This window comes from Ostrea edulis, chromosome 7 (genome assembly GCF_947568905.1).
Source record: "Ostrea edulis chromosome 7, xbOstEdul1.1, whole genome shotgun sequence".
Lineage (NCBI taxonomy): Eukaryota > Metazoa > Mollusca > Bivalvia > Ostreida > Ostreidae > Ostrea > Ostrea edulis.
Genome location: NC_079170.1, coordinates 57,960,063 through 57,973,939, shown reverse-complemented (window position 1 = coordinate 57,973,939; position 13,877 = coordinate 57,960,063). Strand labels below are relative to the sequence as shown.

The following is a 13,877-nucleotide window of genomic DNA, read 5'->3' as shown; positions in this document are numbered from 1 at the left end:
GTCACCCCCCTACTTTGAAAAATAAAAACAAACAAATGATGCTACATAATGTACATTGTACCGTATGTACGTGTCAGAATGTCAAACTGATATAGCTATTTTTACGCCTATATTTATGATTTACATCTTTCAATAAACTGATATTTACTACTCTTGTCAAATTTGAAACTTTTGTAACATTTGTCCCTAATGCAAAGATGTAATTGTTTATCTGGTACGTTTCTGCATTAGCCATTAAACATTCTACGGGTAGTTCAGTATAATAAACAGTTTTATCTACATCAAATATATACAAATATTGCATGATCTAACTTCAATCTATGGTCACATCAATAATAAAACTAGAAAGTTTTGTACTGATTATTTCCTCGGGTCGATGTAGCTGCGACAAATGAATGACACAAAATGTAAGTAAGAATATCTAATACTGTTAGGAGTGTTGAGGTGTTGACACAGGGTATACATATATTGTTTGTTTACTGCATCTATCTTGACTCCTTTCAGGGGTGTTTGTTAATTACAGGTATCCCAAAGGATTGAGCTGGTAAAGTTTGAAGCCATACATGAACACCTGTTAATTCCAGATGTCACTACACATGTAGACTATAGTGTTTTCCTTTTCACATGCACTGTTTATATATTATACCCATGCATTAAATGTATCTGTTCTTGTAATGGTATACACAATGTACATACAAAATTTTGCTTTTGTTTGTGTATGACTGTTGCGTGTATTAATGTACAATTTGCGATAATTTCATGAAATATATACATTTATACTCGGTACTTGTACAAAAATATATTACATTGAATATATCCAGAACTGTAAAATATGCTGTATCACAATTCCTGTTTATTTAATTTTTTATTAATTGATGAAATATACATGTACATGTATTTTATTACTTGATTATGAAATAAGTAAAATCCCAGAGAAAAATCCGAAACATTCCGAGTAAATAGATCAGTTTGCGTTCAGTGTGCGCTCAGCGTTTGTTCAACGTTCACTTTGCGCTCTGCGTTCGCTCACCGTTCACCAAATTGCGTTCACCGTTCGCTCTGTGTTCGTTCACCGTTCGCTCACCGTGCGTTCACCGTTCAAGTGGGAAAGAAGAACGTTTCAGGGACTGTATTTAGATTTGTTATCTCCATAAACACATTTGTTAATTGTGAGACAAAAGTAGATTTATTCACATTTTTAAACAATAATACAGAAATGTGCAACCCATTATTGTCCTACATCTCCCAGTGTACATCAAATAGAGACACAATCTTACCTTGTTCTTTATCTCCCAGTGTACATCAAATAGAGACACAATCTTAACTTGTTCTTTATCTCCCAGTGTACATCAAATAGAGACACAATCTCAACTTGTTCTTTATCTCCCAGTGTACATCAAATAGAGACACAATCTTAACTTGTTCTTTATCTCCCAGTGTACATCAAATAGAGACACAATCTTACCTTGTTCTTTATCTCCCAGTGTACATCAAATAGAGACACATTCTCACTTTGTTCTTTATCTCCCAGTGTACATCAAATAGAGACACAATCTTACCTTGTTCTTTATCTCCCAGTGTACATCAAATAGAGACACAATCTTAACTTGTTCTTTATCTCCCAGTGTACATCAAATAGAGACACAATCTTACCTTGTTCTTTATCTCCCAGTGTACATCAAATAGAGACACATTCTCACCTTGTTCTTTATCTCCCAGTGTACATCAAATAGAGACACAATCTCACCTTGTTCTTTATATCCCAGTGTACATCAAATAGAGACACAATCTTACCTTGTTCTTTATCTCCCAGTGTACATCAAATAGAGACACAATCTTACCTTGTTCTTTATCTCCCAGTGTACATCAAATAGAGACACAATCTTAACTTGTTCTTTATCTCCCAGTGTACATCAAATAGAGACATAATCTCACCTTGTTCTTTATCTCCCAGTGTACATCAAATAGAGACACAATCTTACCTTGTTCTTTATCTCCCAGTGTACATCAAATAGAGACACAATCTTAACTTGTTCTTTATCTCCCAGTGTACATCAAATAGAGACATAATCTCACCTTGTTCTTTATCTCCCAGTGTACATCAAATAGAGACACAATCTCACCTTTTTAGCTCACCTGAGCTAAAAGCTCAAGTGAATTATTCTGATCACCCGTATTCCGGCGTTCATCCGTCTGTCTGTCTGTCCGTCTGTAAACTTTTAACATTTTTGACTTCTTCTCAAAAACCACTGGGCCAATTTCAACCAAAGTTGGCACAAAACATCCTTAGGTAAAGGGAATTCTAAATTGTTAAAATAAAGGGCCAGGCTACCTTCCAAGGGGAGATAATCAAGAAAAGGTAAAAATAGGGTAGGGTCATTAAAAAATCTTTTTCTCAAGAGCCACTGAGCCAGAAAAGCTGAGATTTATATGAAAACTTCCTGATATAGTGCAGATTCTAAATTGTTAAGATCATGGCCCCCGGGTATCGGATGGGGCCACAATAGGGGATCAAAGTTTTACATACAAATATATTTGAAAAATCTTCTTCTCAAGAACCACTGAGCTAGAAAAGCTGAGATTTATATGAAAGCTTCCTGATATAGTGCAGATTTTAAATTGTTAAAATCATGGCCCCCGGGAGTCGGATGGAGCCACAATAGGGGATCAAAGTTTTTCATACAAATATATAGGTAAATCTTCTTCTCAAGAAGCATTGGGCCAAAGAAGTTCACATTTACATGAAAGCTTTCTGACATAGTGTAGATTTAAGTTTGCAAAAACCATTACCTCCAGGGGTAGGTTTGGGGCCATAATAGGGACTACGGTTTTACATGCAAATATATATGGAAAGTCTTTTGATATGGACCAAGGTGACTCAGGTGAGCGATGTGGCCCATGGGCCTCTTGTTCTTTATCTCCCATTGTATGTCAGATTAGACAGGTGTTACTGTGTCTGAAACCTTTGTATTCCTGTTTGAACAAACGTGATTTGGGTAAGAATTATTGAATATGGGCCTCTTCATACATCACTGTAGGGCTCACGGCGGGTGTGACCGGTCAACAGGGGGTGCTTAATCCTCCTAGGTACCTGATCCCACCTCTGATGTGTCCAGGGGTCCGTGTTTGCCCAACTCTATTTTGTATTGATTTTAGGAGTTATGAGATTGATCACTGTTCGTTATCTTCACCTTTCATGCTACAGTTCAACAGAGATAGTAGTATTTTCTTTACCACAGCAAAAAAGGCTTCTTCCAACAACTGTTGTCCACAGAAAATCATTTTCAGCATACTGTGAAATCCACAAATGCAGGTTTTAAAATGTGATGTGATGCATATTATAAGTACCGCATATACTCGCATTTAAGTCGGATTTTTGGGTGTGAAATTTTGACTCTGAAGTCTATGTCTGACTTCTACTACAACTAGAATTTTATCTTTCTGCACAGCTTACGAATGGTGACATCTGACAGTGTTTTTAATGAGTTAATGTCAGTTTAATCAATAAAAGATCGCCATGAGTGATTGTTTAAATAGCAAACTATCATTCCTGAGTATTTGCCACTGTGATGCTTTAATGACAATATATTTTATTCATTGTTGTTACATGTCGATTAAAGTCAACATATAGCATTTTTGATAATATTAACATTTCACTTAGATCCATATTGCCAATGTTTATATGTAATGACTATCTAATGCACTGGTTCCATACAATGATTATTGAAACATAGAATACCAATGTACTTTACTAACAGAAATCGGGCACGTTCTATGTTTCAATAATCATTGTATGGAACCAGTGCATTAGATAGTCAATACATATAATCATTGTATGGAACCAGTGCATTAGATAGTCATTACATAAACATTGTATGGAACCAGTGCATTAGATAGTCATTACATAAACATTGTATGGAACCAGTGCATTAGATAGTCATTACATATAAACATTGTATGGAACCAGTGCATTAGATAGTCATTACATAAACATTGTATGGAACCAGTGCATTAGATAGTCATTACATATAATCATTGTATGGAACCAGTTCATTAGATAGTCATTACATAAACATTGTATGGAACCAGTGCATTAGATAGTCATTACATAAACATTGTATGGAACCAGTGGATTAGATAGTCATTACATATAATCATTGTATGGAACCAGTGCATTAGATAGTCATTACATAAACATTGTATGGAACCAGTGCATTAGATAGTCATTACATAAACATTGTATGGAATCAGTGGATTAGATAGTCATTACATATAATCATTGTATGGAACCAGTGCATTAGATAGTCATTACATATCAACATTGGCAATATGGATCTATGTATTTCCTTTTCCCTGAAATAATCATTTTGAATAGGGGTGCGTGTCTTGAATCAAACACAGACTGCAGTAATGGCCATTGTCAACAATTAAAGGGGCACCACAGATACATGTTACGTATATCATAGCTAAGCTACAGTAATTAATTGATTATTCCATTATTTGACCATGCATTACTGAAGGGATGGGAGCACCTCCTAATATTGAATAGAGAATATCTCATAACCAAATATCTATTTTAGATATCCAATGTAATGAAGTAAAATTATAGGTCCAATCACCGAAGATCCATGAAGAAAAAACTCTATAAAGTGTAAAATTATTTTTTATTCAGTGTAGTTTAGAGTTCTTGGTAATAAAATTCAAGATTGATATTTTAGAAAATATATGCATCAAAGAAAAACAACTCTTGCTAGAAAATAGGTATTGAGTTGACAGGCAATCTGATAAAAAATTCAGCCCAACTTACATGATTGTCAATGTGAAATTCCAAAAAAATTCTCTGAAAAATGGGGCCCCGACTTACATGCGGGTCGACTTTTATGTATAGATTAGCTGAGCTGGAGAGTCAACTGAGTTTTTGTTGAACTTGAAAGTAACCTTGTGTATCATACAGCCGGGTAATTAAGAATGACATGTCTAACTACAGGACGAGCAGCCATTCCTGTCCTGTGGAAGTTTCTGAATCGCTGGCCAAACCCAGATGTTGCACGGAAAGGCGACTGGGAATCAATGGCTCGACTTCTAAAACCTCTGGGTCTGCATGAAAAGAGGGCCAAGATCATTATACGGTTTTCAGGTATAATTTTCCCACCATTTTATTGAATGAGTAGCATCAATAAAGACTTATGTGAATGTAGGTAGCTATAGAATAGCTTCAAATTATGCACACAACTCTTCTTAAAAGAACTTATTTTCAAAATTAGATTAGATATAAAAAAAACTAATTATAATTTCAGTAATGAATCATGAATTAAGTACATGTATGTACAAACATTAAAAACACATGCATTTCTTGCCAGTTTATCTTCTAACCTACCAAAAATCATTTCTGTAAGCTAAAGTGTGGCCCACATTCAGCTACCTCAATCAAATTGAGATACAATTAAACACTAATATATCAAATATTATGGATATCTTTTGTGGTCTTGACAAAATCTCCTATATAGTATTGTTATATGTATGTTGAAATGCATTGATTTTATATCCTCAAAATTGTATCTGTATGTCTACTCACCCTCTACTGTATTATTTGTATATATTTGTAAATATTTTGTATTTATAACCGATGAGCTGTATAGCTTAAGGAAAATAAAGAATAGATATGTTCCTAACTGTTATTTACATTTTGTACATAATTTGGAAGGGTCACCTGGATTAGCTAAGTGTTTTTCACACCTCCAGTTGATAATTTCCCACCTGGCCAGTTGGTCAGTCAATTTGCACACCTGGACAATCTAGATCAACCCCTGGCCAAAATTTTATTGTCTTCAAAATGTGGCCAGTATGTTAAGGGTAAATTACACATGTTTGTTAACAAATGCACTTTAAAAAGTGGCTGATGTCCGGTTTTCAGGGGTGGCCGGTTTTGTAAGACTTTCTTTTTAAGGAAATGTTAAGATTTCTGCTGGGACTTTGAAAATCGGCCGATATTCAGGGAGAACCGGTTTTCTGAGGGGCCGGTTTGGAGAAGTTTCACTGTACTGACTGGCCTTTCAAATCAATCGCATTGCATATCATTTAGTTAATCATAGAAAAGTTAATCGTATAAGATAAATCCTTTTATTCCTGGACACATTTCCCTGTGCATTTTTTTTTTATAGTACGGTAGATCAAAAATGTTATGATATGAATGATGTTGGAACATGAAGACTAGACTAAGTATGAATGTTGTGGATATAAATATCCATTTCCCTTGTAAAGCATTAAAAGATCATGTATAGGGGTAAGATGTCCACAGCTTTAGAATTATATTCATTTAAATGTATTTATTATTAAAGTTTATTAAATTGTAGATGAGTATTTAACTAAAGAGTGGAAGTATCCGATAGAACTTCATGGAATTGGAAAGTATGGGAATGACTCTTACAGAATTTTCTGTGTCAATGAGTGGAGACAGGTAGGACGTCTGTACAGGAAGTCTAAAACATTTCATATAGTCACACTTCTTGGGAGAAAATTAAATTCTTTTATTTACGAAATCATGTGGGTTTTTCTGATGTGAAAGTGTCCATTGCTTGTTGTTTGTGGAATACTTTGTGATACAATATTGATATATTACGTACAGAGCAATGTTTCTAATTGATTTTGATTGACTTCTCAGGTTACTCCTACAGACCATAAGTTGAATGATTACCATGGGTGGCTGAGTGAAAACTGGCAGACTTTGGGGGTGGATTGAAGAGTTCTCGACATTAAAATGACCAGTGTGACGAGATCGGTCATTGAGATATGATTGACTGTGATTGATGGTCTATAACCATTGTGCTCCCTGCTGCCAAGCACCCCTGGTCTTCTTTCAAAGGAAATTTGGAATTCATCATTACTGTGTATTTTTTGGAAGAGTTTGTGCAATCTCGCTTTCATTATTGGCACAGTGCCCATATTTTAACCAGTCTTGTAAATGATAAATCTGATTTTAATCAGAAATAGTTTCATTGAAGTCAATAGTTTTGCATTTACTTTTTGTAGACAGTAAATTCTGCTACAATTTCATATGTTTTATGACTGATGCATTTTCATGGCATGGAAAATAGGGGATTACCAGTGTGGTTATCCATCCATCCTTTTTTGTGTTCCTGGGTCCTGCCATCTCATTTCCTTGGTTTCCATTTGTGTCCCTGGATCCTGCCCTCTAATTAAGTTGGTTTTCACACAAGAGCATTTAATTAGATCATGAATTATCCTATTTGCACTAATATGCAGCCAGCCTAAAATTTCATCACAGGTTAAGGAATTTAAATGTTCATTATAAGTTGTTGTTCTTTATTTGCTTTTTGTTTTCTAGGGTGAGCTTAATGCTTGCATTTCATTGTCTTTCCAGTGTCTATATATGGCATAGACTTTTCGCATTTCTTCTTCTCTAGAACCACCAGTCATTATTATTCAACCATGCCACAAATAAGCGTATGTGAAGGGGCTTGCAGTATGTTTCAAGGGGGAGGTAATTAGGAAATAGTGACTTTAGAGTGAGGTTATCTACAAATCCTCTTCTCAAGAATCACCGATTCAAAGGTAACAATATGTTTGTAAAGTATGACTGTCTGAATTTTCTTTCCACGGAGAGCTACAATCCTGCAGCCAGAAGAGCTGAGATTTATATGAAAGCTTCCTGATATAGTGCAGATTCTAAATTGTTAAGATCATGGCCCCCGGGGATCAGATGGGGCCACAATATGGGATCAAAGTTTTACATACAAATATATAGGAAAAATCTTTAAAAATCTTCTTCTCAAGAACCACTGAGCCAGAAAAGCCGAGATTTATATGAAAGCTTCCTGATATAGTGCAGATTCTAAATTGTTAAAATCATGGCCCACGGGAGTTGGATGGGGCCACAATAGGGGATCAAAGTTTTACATACAAATATATAGGGAAAATCTTTAAAAATCTTCTTCTCAAGAAGCATTGGGCCAAAGAAGTTCACATATACATGAAAGCTTTCTGACATAGTGTAGATTCAAGTTTGCAAAAACCATGGCCTCCAGGGGTAGGTTTGGGGCCATAATAGGGACTACGGTTTTACATGCAAATATATATGGAAAATCTGATATGGACCAAGGTGACTCAGGTGAGCGATGTGGCCCATGGGCCTCTTCTTTTTTCAAATGAAGACCCACATCACCTTTCAAGGGGAGATAATTGATAAATAAGGTGTGATGTAAAACTTCAAGAACCATTGTACTTACACAATGAAGATTTAAATTTGTTCAAACCATGATTCCTTAGACTGGGGTGGAGCCACAATAAGGGTTTAAAGTTTTACTAAGTAATATATATACTGAGAAAATACTTTAAAAATCCTCCAGTTTGTCAAATTCATTTGCAATCATCTTCATATACTGTGACAGTCGATTCTAGTGGTTTAAAATTACTGAATTTCTGAAGAACCACAGGGGTACAACTTGTCAAATCAGTAAGCAACCATCCTCATTTATCCCCCCCCCCCCCCCCCAAGCCACGGTGTGGTCACTTTAATGGTTTATATATCCTCATTTATCCCCCTAGAGCCACAGTGTGGTCACGTTAATGGTTTATATATGAAACATCATTTGAAATTAAGAACTACAGGGTATGATGACTATATTTGGCATGCTATTAATGTATACGGGTGTAAATGATCAGCAATGTTTCAAATCTCTAATAAACTTGCTGTAATGTAGGTGATTCGATGCCTGTCAAAACAGGACAGGTGTCAATAACATTATTCATGTATAATTGTTACTGTGATGTCACAAAATGAACTACCGGTATTTTCTGCATTTTCTCTAAAATGCTGCCAAAAGTTCAAGTATTTGATATCCACATTATTATTTAGAAAAGGGAACATATTTTAACGATATTGTCATTTTGTATAGTGTTTGACTACACATGCATTCTGTGTTTCCCAACCAAAATACCATATCTCTGATGAAAATTGTAACAAATATGAAATTACATTATTTCCATTGGGTCATTACTATTTAGTGACATCATGAATGAATTTTACTGTTTTTAATGAAGTGGTTTTACAAGTTTTATATAGCAGTTATATTTCTAACTTCAAGTGTAATTAAGGGGTAGAAAGTAGTTACTACTGCTTAATGCACATAGTCTTTTGATGAGGTGACATCCTCATGAAGTGTAGATTTAGTAGGTTCACACTACAACCCCCATCCCATCCACATCAAGGGTCTGCCTAAAACGGGGATAAATATGAGTAATTTGAAAAATTCTTTTAAAATCCTATTCTGTAAAGCTGCCTCGGTACAATTTGTCAAATATTTGTCCTCTGTAGTGTAGATTGATGTTTCTCCAAACCCATGGGGCCAAGACCTGACCACAGTTGGGGATTAATGTTTTTGTAGGAAAATACAACTGCTTAGGTGAGTAATGTGGCCCATGAATCTCTTGTTTATACATAGTATCTATTGATGTTGTTAACTTTGAACATTTCTGTCTATCTGCAGTTTCACATATTTGACATTATCTGCAGTTTCACATATTTGACATGCACCCTTTCAATTGGAATGTGTGATCTAATGATGAAGTGACAGAGACGATGTCAACAATCGTATGAGCTTGACATACATTAGAAAATTGCTGTCACTAAAGCATTCATGTATTATGAACATGTTATGTGTTGAATATGTATTCCTTACCATTATAAAACCATGTGTAGTGTGCAAATATTCAGGTCATTTCACAGTTCTGACATTACATGACTACACATTTCTTTTTTGTGTGATTTCTAGTAATTGCTGTTCTTTATATATAATTATATAACGTATACAATTTTTTATAACACTTTGTATGTTACAGTGTTTTAGATAAGTTATTATGATTTATTACAAATGTTCATAAATTTTAGAATGTATTCATATTTTACATTGCAAGAATTCAAGACATATTCTCTGTTACATAAATGATAAACATTACATGCATGGGCATTTATATATATACAGAATTGCATAACTGTTTGTACACAGGTTATCAACATCTACATTGTCATATTGGAAATTCTTATGCCAATCATCTGTGTGTGTTTTCCTGCATGTTGCATCTTCTGTAATGTCAGAAGTCGTAGGTTGTCTTCTGTTTTAACAGATAGAATGAGACCTACTCATGGCTAGGGGCGATGCAGTTAATGTGATGTACTCATTAATCAGTAATCATGTAGACATGCTTACAACCTGATAGTCAAACTGATAGTCAGTTGCTGTTGTACAATAAAATTTCTCTAACCATGATCATTTATTTACTGTTTAAAATTCATACGAGTCAAGTGTGAATGCTATCAGGTATTCTTTAATTGAGCATACATGTAAATTCCTGTTGATGTGCATCAAGGAGAATTGTACTTGGTATAGACCATTTCAAATATCTTCTCTGCAAATGCATAGCATGTATAGTAGGAAGGCTTCAACCAAAATTCTAAATTTCATGATCCCCAGGGTTCTGACTCCAGGGTGGGACCAAACTTGGCATATTATAGTGTTGATATGTAAAACATTTCAATACAATTGTAACATTACATTTTTTTTTTTTGCTATTGATATTAACGTGAGAGTAAAAAGATATTTAGAAGAAGCAGATAGCCTTTTACCAAAATTGTAAATTTAATGATCCCAGGGATAAGGGTTTTGGTATCAGGGTAGGGCAGTCGTAGTGATTACACATGTATGTTAACAATGGAACTTTTTCAACTTCTTTTCCATAACTACCTTTCCAATTCTTTTTGGTATGAAGCATCTTTGGGACAAAGGGGACATAGAGTGTCAATTTTAAAACTCCAGGGATCTTGGGGACTCAACAGAAATTGTCCAATTTTTAAAAGTAAAAACTCTTCAATTGTACAACCTCACATCTTTAAGAAAAACTAAATGCATAGTCATGTAGAGCAGGACGGTCTCAACCAAAATTGTATTATTTGATCCCAAGGGTAGGGGTTTTAGTTCCATGGTAGGGCCAAAGTTACTAAAGTGATTATGAAGGACTTCGTCTTTAATTTTGCCGATACTGTATAAAAACTAAATGCATATTTAGGAGAAGCAAAATTTGATGTGCTAAAATTGTGAATTTCACAACCCCAGAGTTCTGACTCTTAGCCAGGACCAAAACAGTCATTTAGTGTTAATGTAACATATATTGAACTTGAATCAATATTAGTACTTTCGGGGGCACACATCTTGTTTCATACTACTGCTGTATATTAGAATTTAGCTTGGATATGCAGAATAGAAAAATTATAGATTTCATAGGCATTGGGGCTAGTAAATCCAATTCTTAAATAATGCTGCACCAATTTTTACCAAATTGGTCTATAGTAAGTGGTATAGTAATTGTGGTGAGGAGGATAAGAATTTTAAATTTTGTGACACCTGCTTCCCAGGAGCTCTGGAACATCTAGAAGGCAGATAATCTGTATATTTATGATGAGCAAGGACGAGGCATCCAAAATGTTGAAATTCATGGCCTCTGGGTCAGGGGTTCTGGTGCTAGGGTAGGCTTTATTTTCATATAGTGAAATGCATTTCTTTTGAAATTTTATCTCCTGGACATCAAATAATCTGAGTACATAGAAATAATTAGAAAAGAAGCTTTCATTAAATTTGTGAATTTCATGACCTGGGTCAGGGATTCTTGGACCAGGTTGGGGCTTTATGGCTTATATGTAGTGTAAATGTTTCTTTAAAAATCTTCTTCATTCCTGGACATCAGTCAACCAAACAGTGCATGATAATTAAGTTAGAGAATGTGTTAACCAGAATATGAATTTCATGACCCCTAGGTCAGAAAATCTGCTTCGAGGGCAGGGTGTAATGGCTTATACATGTACAGCACGATTTCTTTTAAAATTGTTCTCTTAATTATTGGACATCAAGCAATTAAACTTAATAATGACAGAAGCAGCTACTATTCATGACCCCTGAGTTGGGGACTGATGCTAGGATAGCGCTCTACGGTGTCTGCTACTGTGGTACTTGTAGCTGGTTTGTAGGAAGAAGATTTCTTGTTTGTCAAACGTATGTAGCGTAAAATGTTTGATGGCACTTGTCACAACATATTCTGATCTTGCATGATAGATCCTTGTGTAGCTAGCCTTGATCCCTCACACTTTACATCTAGGCAGCAACGGTGTAGTAAAGTGATACAAGTACTCTGAAGTTGATATTAAAAATATGTCGTCATAGTCTTTGGTGATCAGGTCTTCCAACAGTCTGTTGGAATTCCGAAGGGCACGAATTGTGCTCCTTTGTTAGCTGACCTGTTTTTATTCACATGAGACAGATTTTATTCAAAAGCTTCTTCATGAGAAGAAACAAATTCTTGCTGTGGCCTTCAACTCGACATTTAGATATACAATGTATCGACGACGTTTGTTACGGCACGTTTGGTCGTTTCGGCACGTTTGGTCGCCGACGACCATTCGTGCCGCACGTTTGGTCGCCGGCGACCTTTTGTGCCACACGTATCGTCGTCGGTCGACCGAACGTGTCGTGAGGGTGGACATGATTGGTCGCCAATTTTTAGGTTATACCCGAGCACGTTTGGTCGCCTTGGCACGTTCGGTCGCCAGGCGACGATACGTGCGGCACGTTTGGTCGCTGACGACCATTCGTGTGGCACGTTTCGTCGCCAGCGACCAAACATGCCGCACGTATCGTTGCCCGGCGACCGAATGTGCCTTGAGGGTGGACACGAATGGTCGTCAATTTTAGGCCATACCCGAGCACGAATGGTCGCCACCGAAACCCCAACTTTGCTTTTGTTTTGCAAAAAGGGTGTGTTCATGTGTGTATTTCAGTGAGTGTGTGCGCGCGTGTGTAACTGTACATGCATGTGCGTATACGTGCATGTGTGTATATATGTGCGTATGTGTGTGCATTCATGTGTAATAAAGTTTGGTTTGCACTACACACGCGCATACATGAACGTACACACTTTTGTGACATAAGTCATGTACGATACAAAGCCAACAAACAAAAAATCTGGGCATTTCTGAAGGGAATTTATTTTGCAAACACACGAGTTGCAACATTTTAGCAACACAAATCTCTTACATACCATCCTTATGTCACGCCGTTTTTACATTTATTCCTCTTCAAAGATATCTCACAAATCTTATAAGACATCTTATAAAAGACATAAAATATCTTAATATGTTTTTTTATACGAGATATCTTATATAGTATATAATATACATGTACCTCATAAACTTTATAAGATGCCTTATTAACGTTTTTGATTTAAGATATCTCATTAACTCTTATAAGATATTTTATAACTTTTATAAGGTATCTTATAAAAGAAATTTTATGATATATGTCATATATTTTATAAGATATCTTGTAAAACATATAAGATATCTTATATTTTTTACAAGATATTTCTTTATCTTTATAAGATATCTTATATTTTTATAAGATAGCTTACAAAGATAAATTTATAAGATATCTCCTATCTTTTATAAGATATCTCATAAACTTTATAAGATATCTTGTTTAATATACAATATATCATATAAAGTTTATGAGATATCTTATATAGTTTTAAAAATATCTTATATATTTTATGAGATATATTATCAACTGTAAATTATATGAGACATCTTATGAAATTTATTAGATATCTTATTCAAAATATATATCTCAAAGATTATATAAGATACATTTATAAAGGAGTAAATATAAATATGGTGTGACATACATCCTGACAAGTATGAGTGCGCAAACACGCATATAAATACACATGAGCATAGAGTGAAATACAAAGCAAGTACATGTACTACCATTTGTCATGGTTTGATAAGGAAATGAAATCTTTAGATTCGGCATAAA

General features: G+C 35.1%; 1 protein-coding gene across 3 annotated transcripts in view; it reads left to right on the top strand.

The window, feature by feature from the left end:
* Positions 1–10,286, top strand: part of LOC125653311 (methyl-CpG-binding domain protein 4-like) — a 36,105-nt gene extending 25,819 nt beyond the window's left edge. For 2 of the 3 annotated variants that reach the window (XM_056144800.1, XM_048882726.2), the window contains 3 exons: positions 4,988–5,137; positions 6,354–6,457; positions 6,662–10,286. In XM_056144800.1, the coding sequence (XP_056000775.1) occupies positions 4,988–5,137; positions 6,354–6,457; positions 6,662–6,739 (332 nt within the window). In that variant the 3' untranslated portion in view covers positions 6,740–10,286. Of the gene's footprint in view, positions 1–523; positions 928–4,987; positions 5,138–6,353; positions 6,458–6,661 lie in introns of those variants that run through there. The other variant, XM_048882727.2, reaches the window with a different exon arrangement.
* Positions 10,287–13,877: the final 3,591 nt, after the last annotated feature.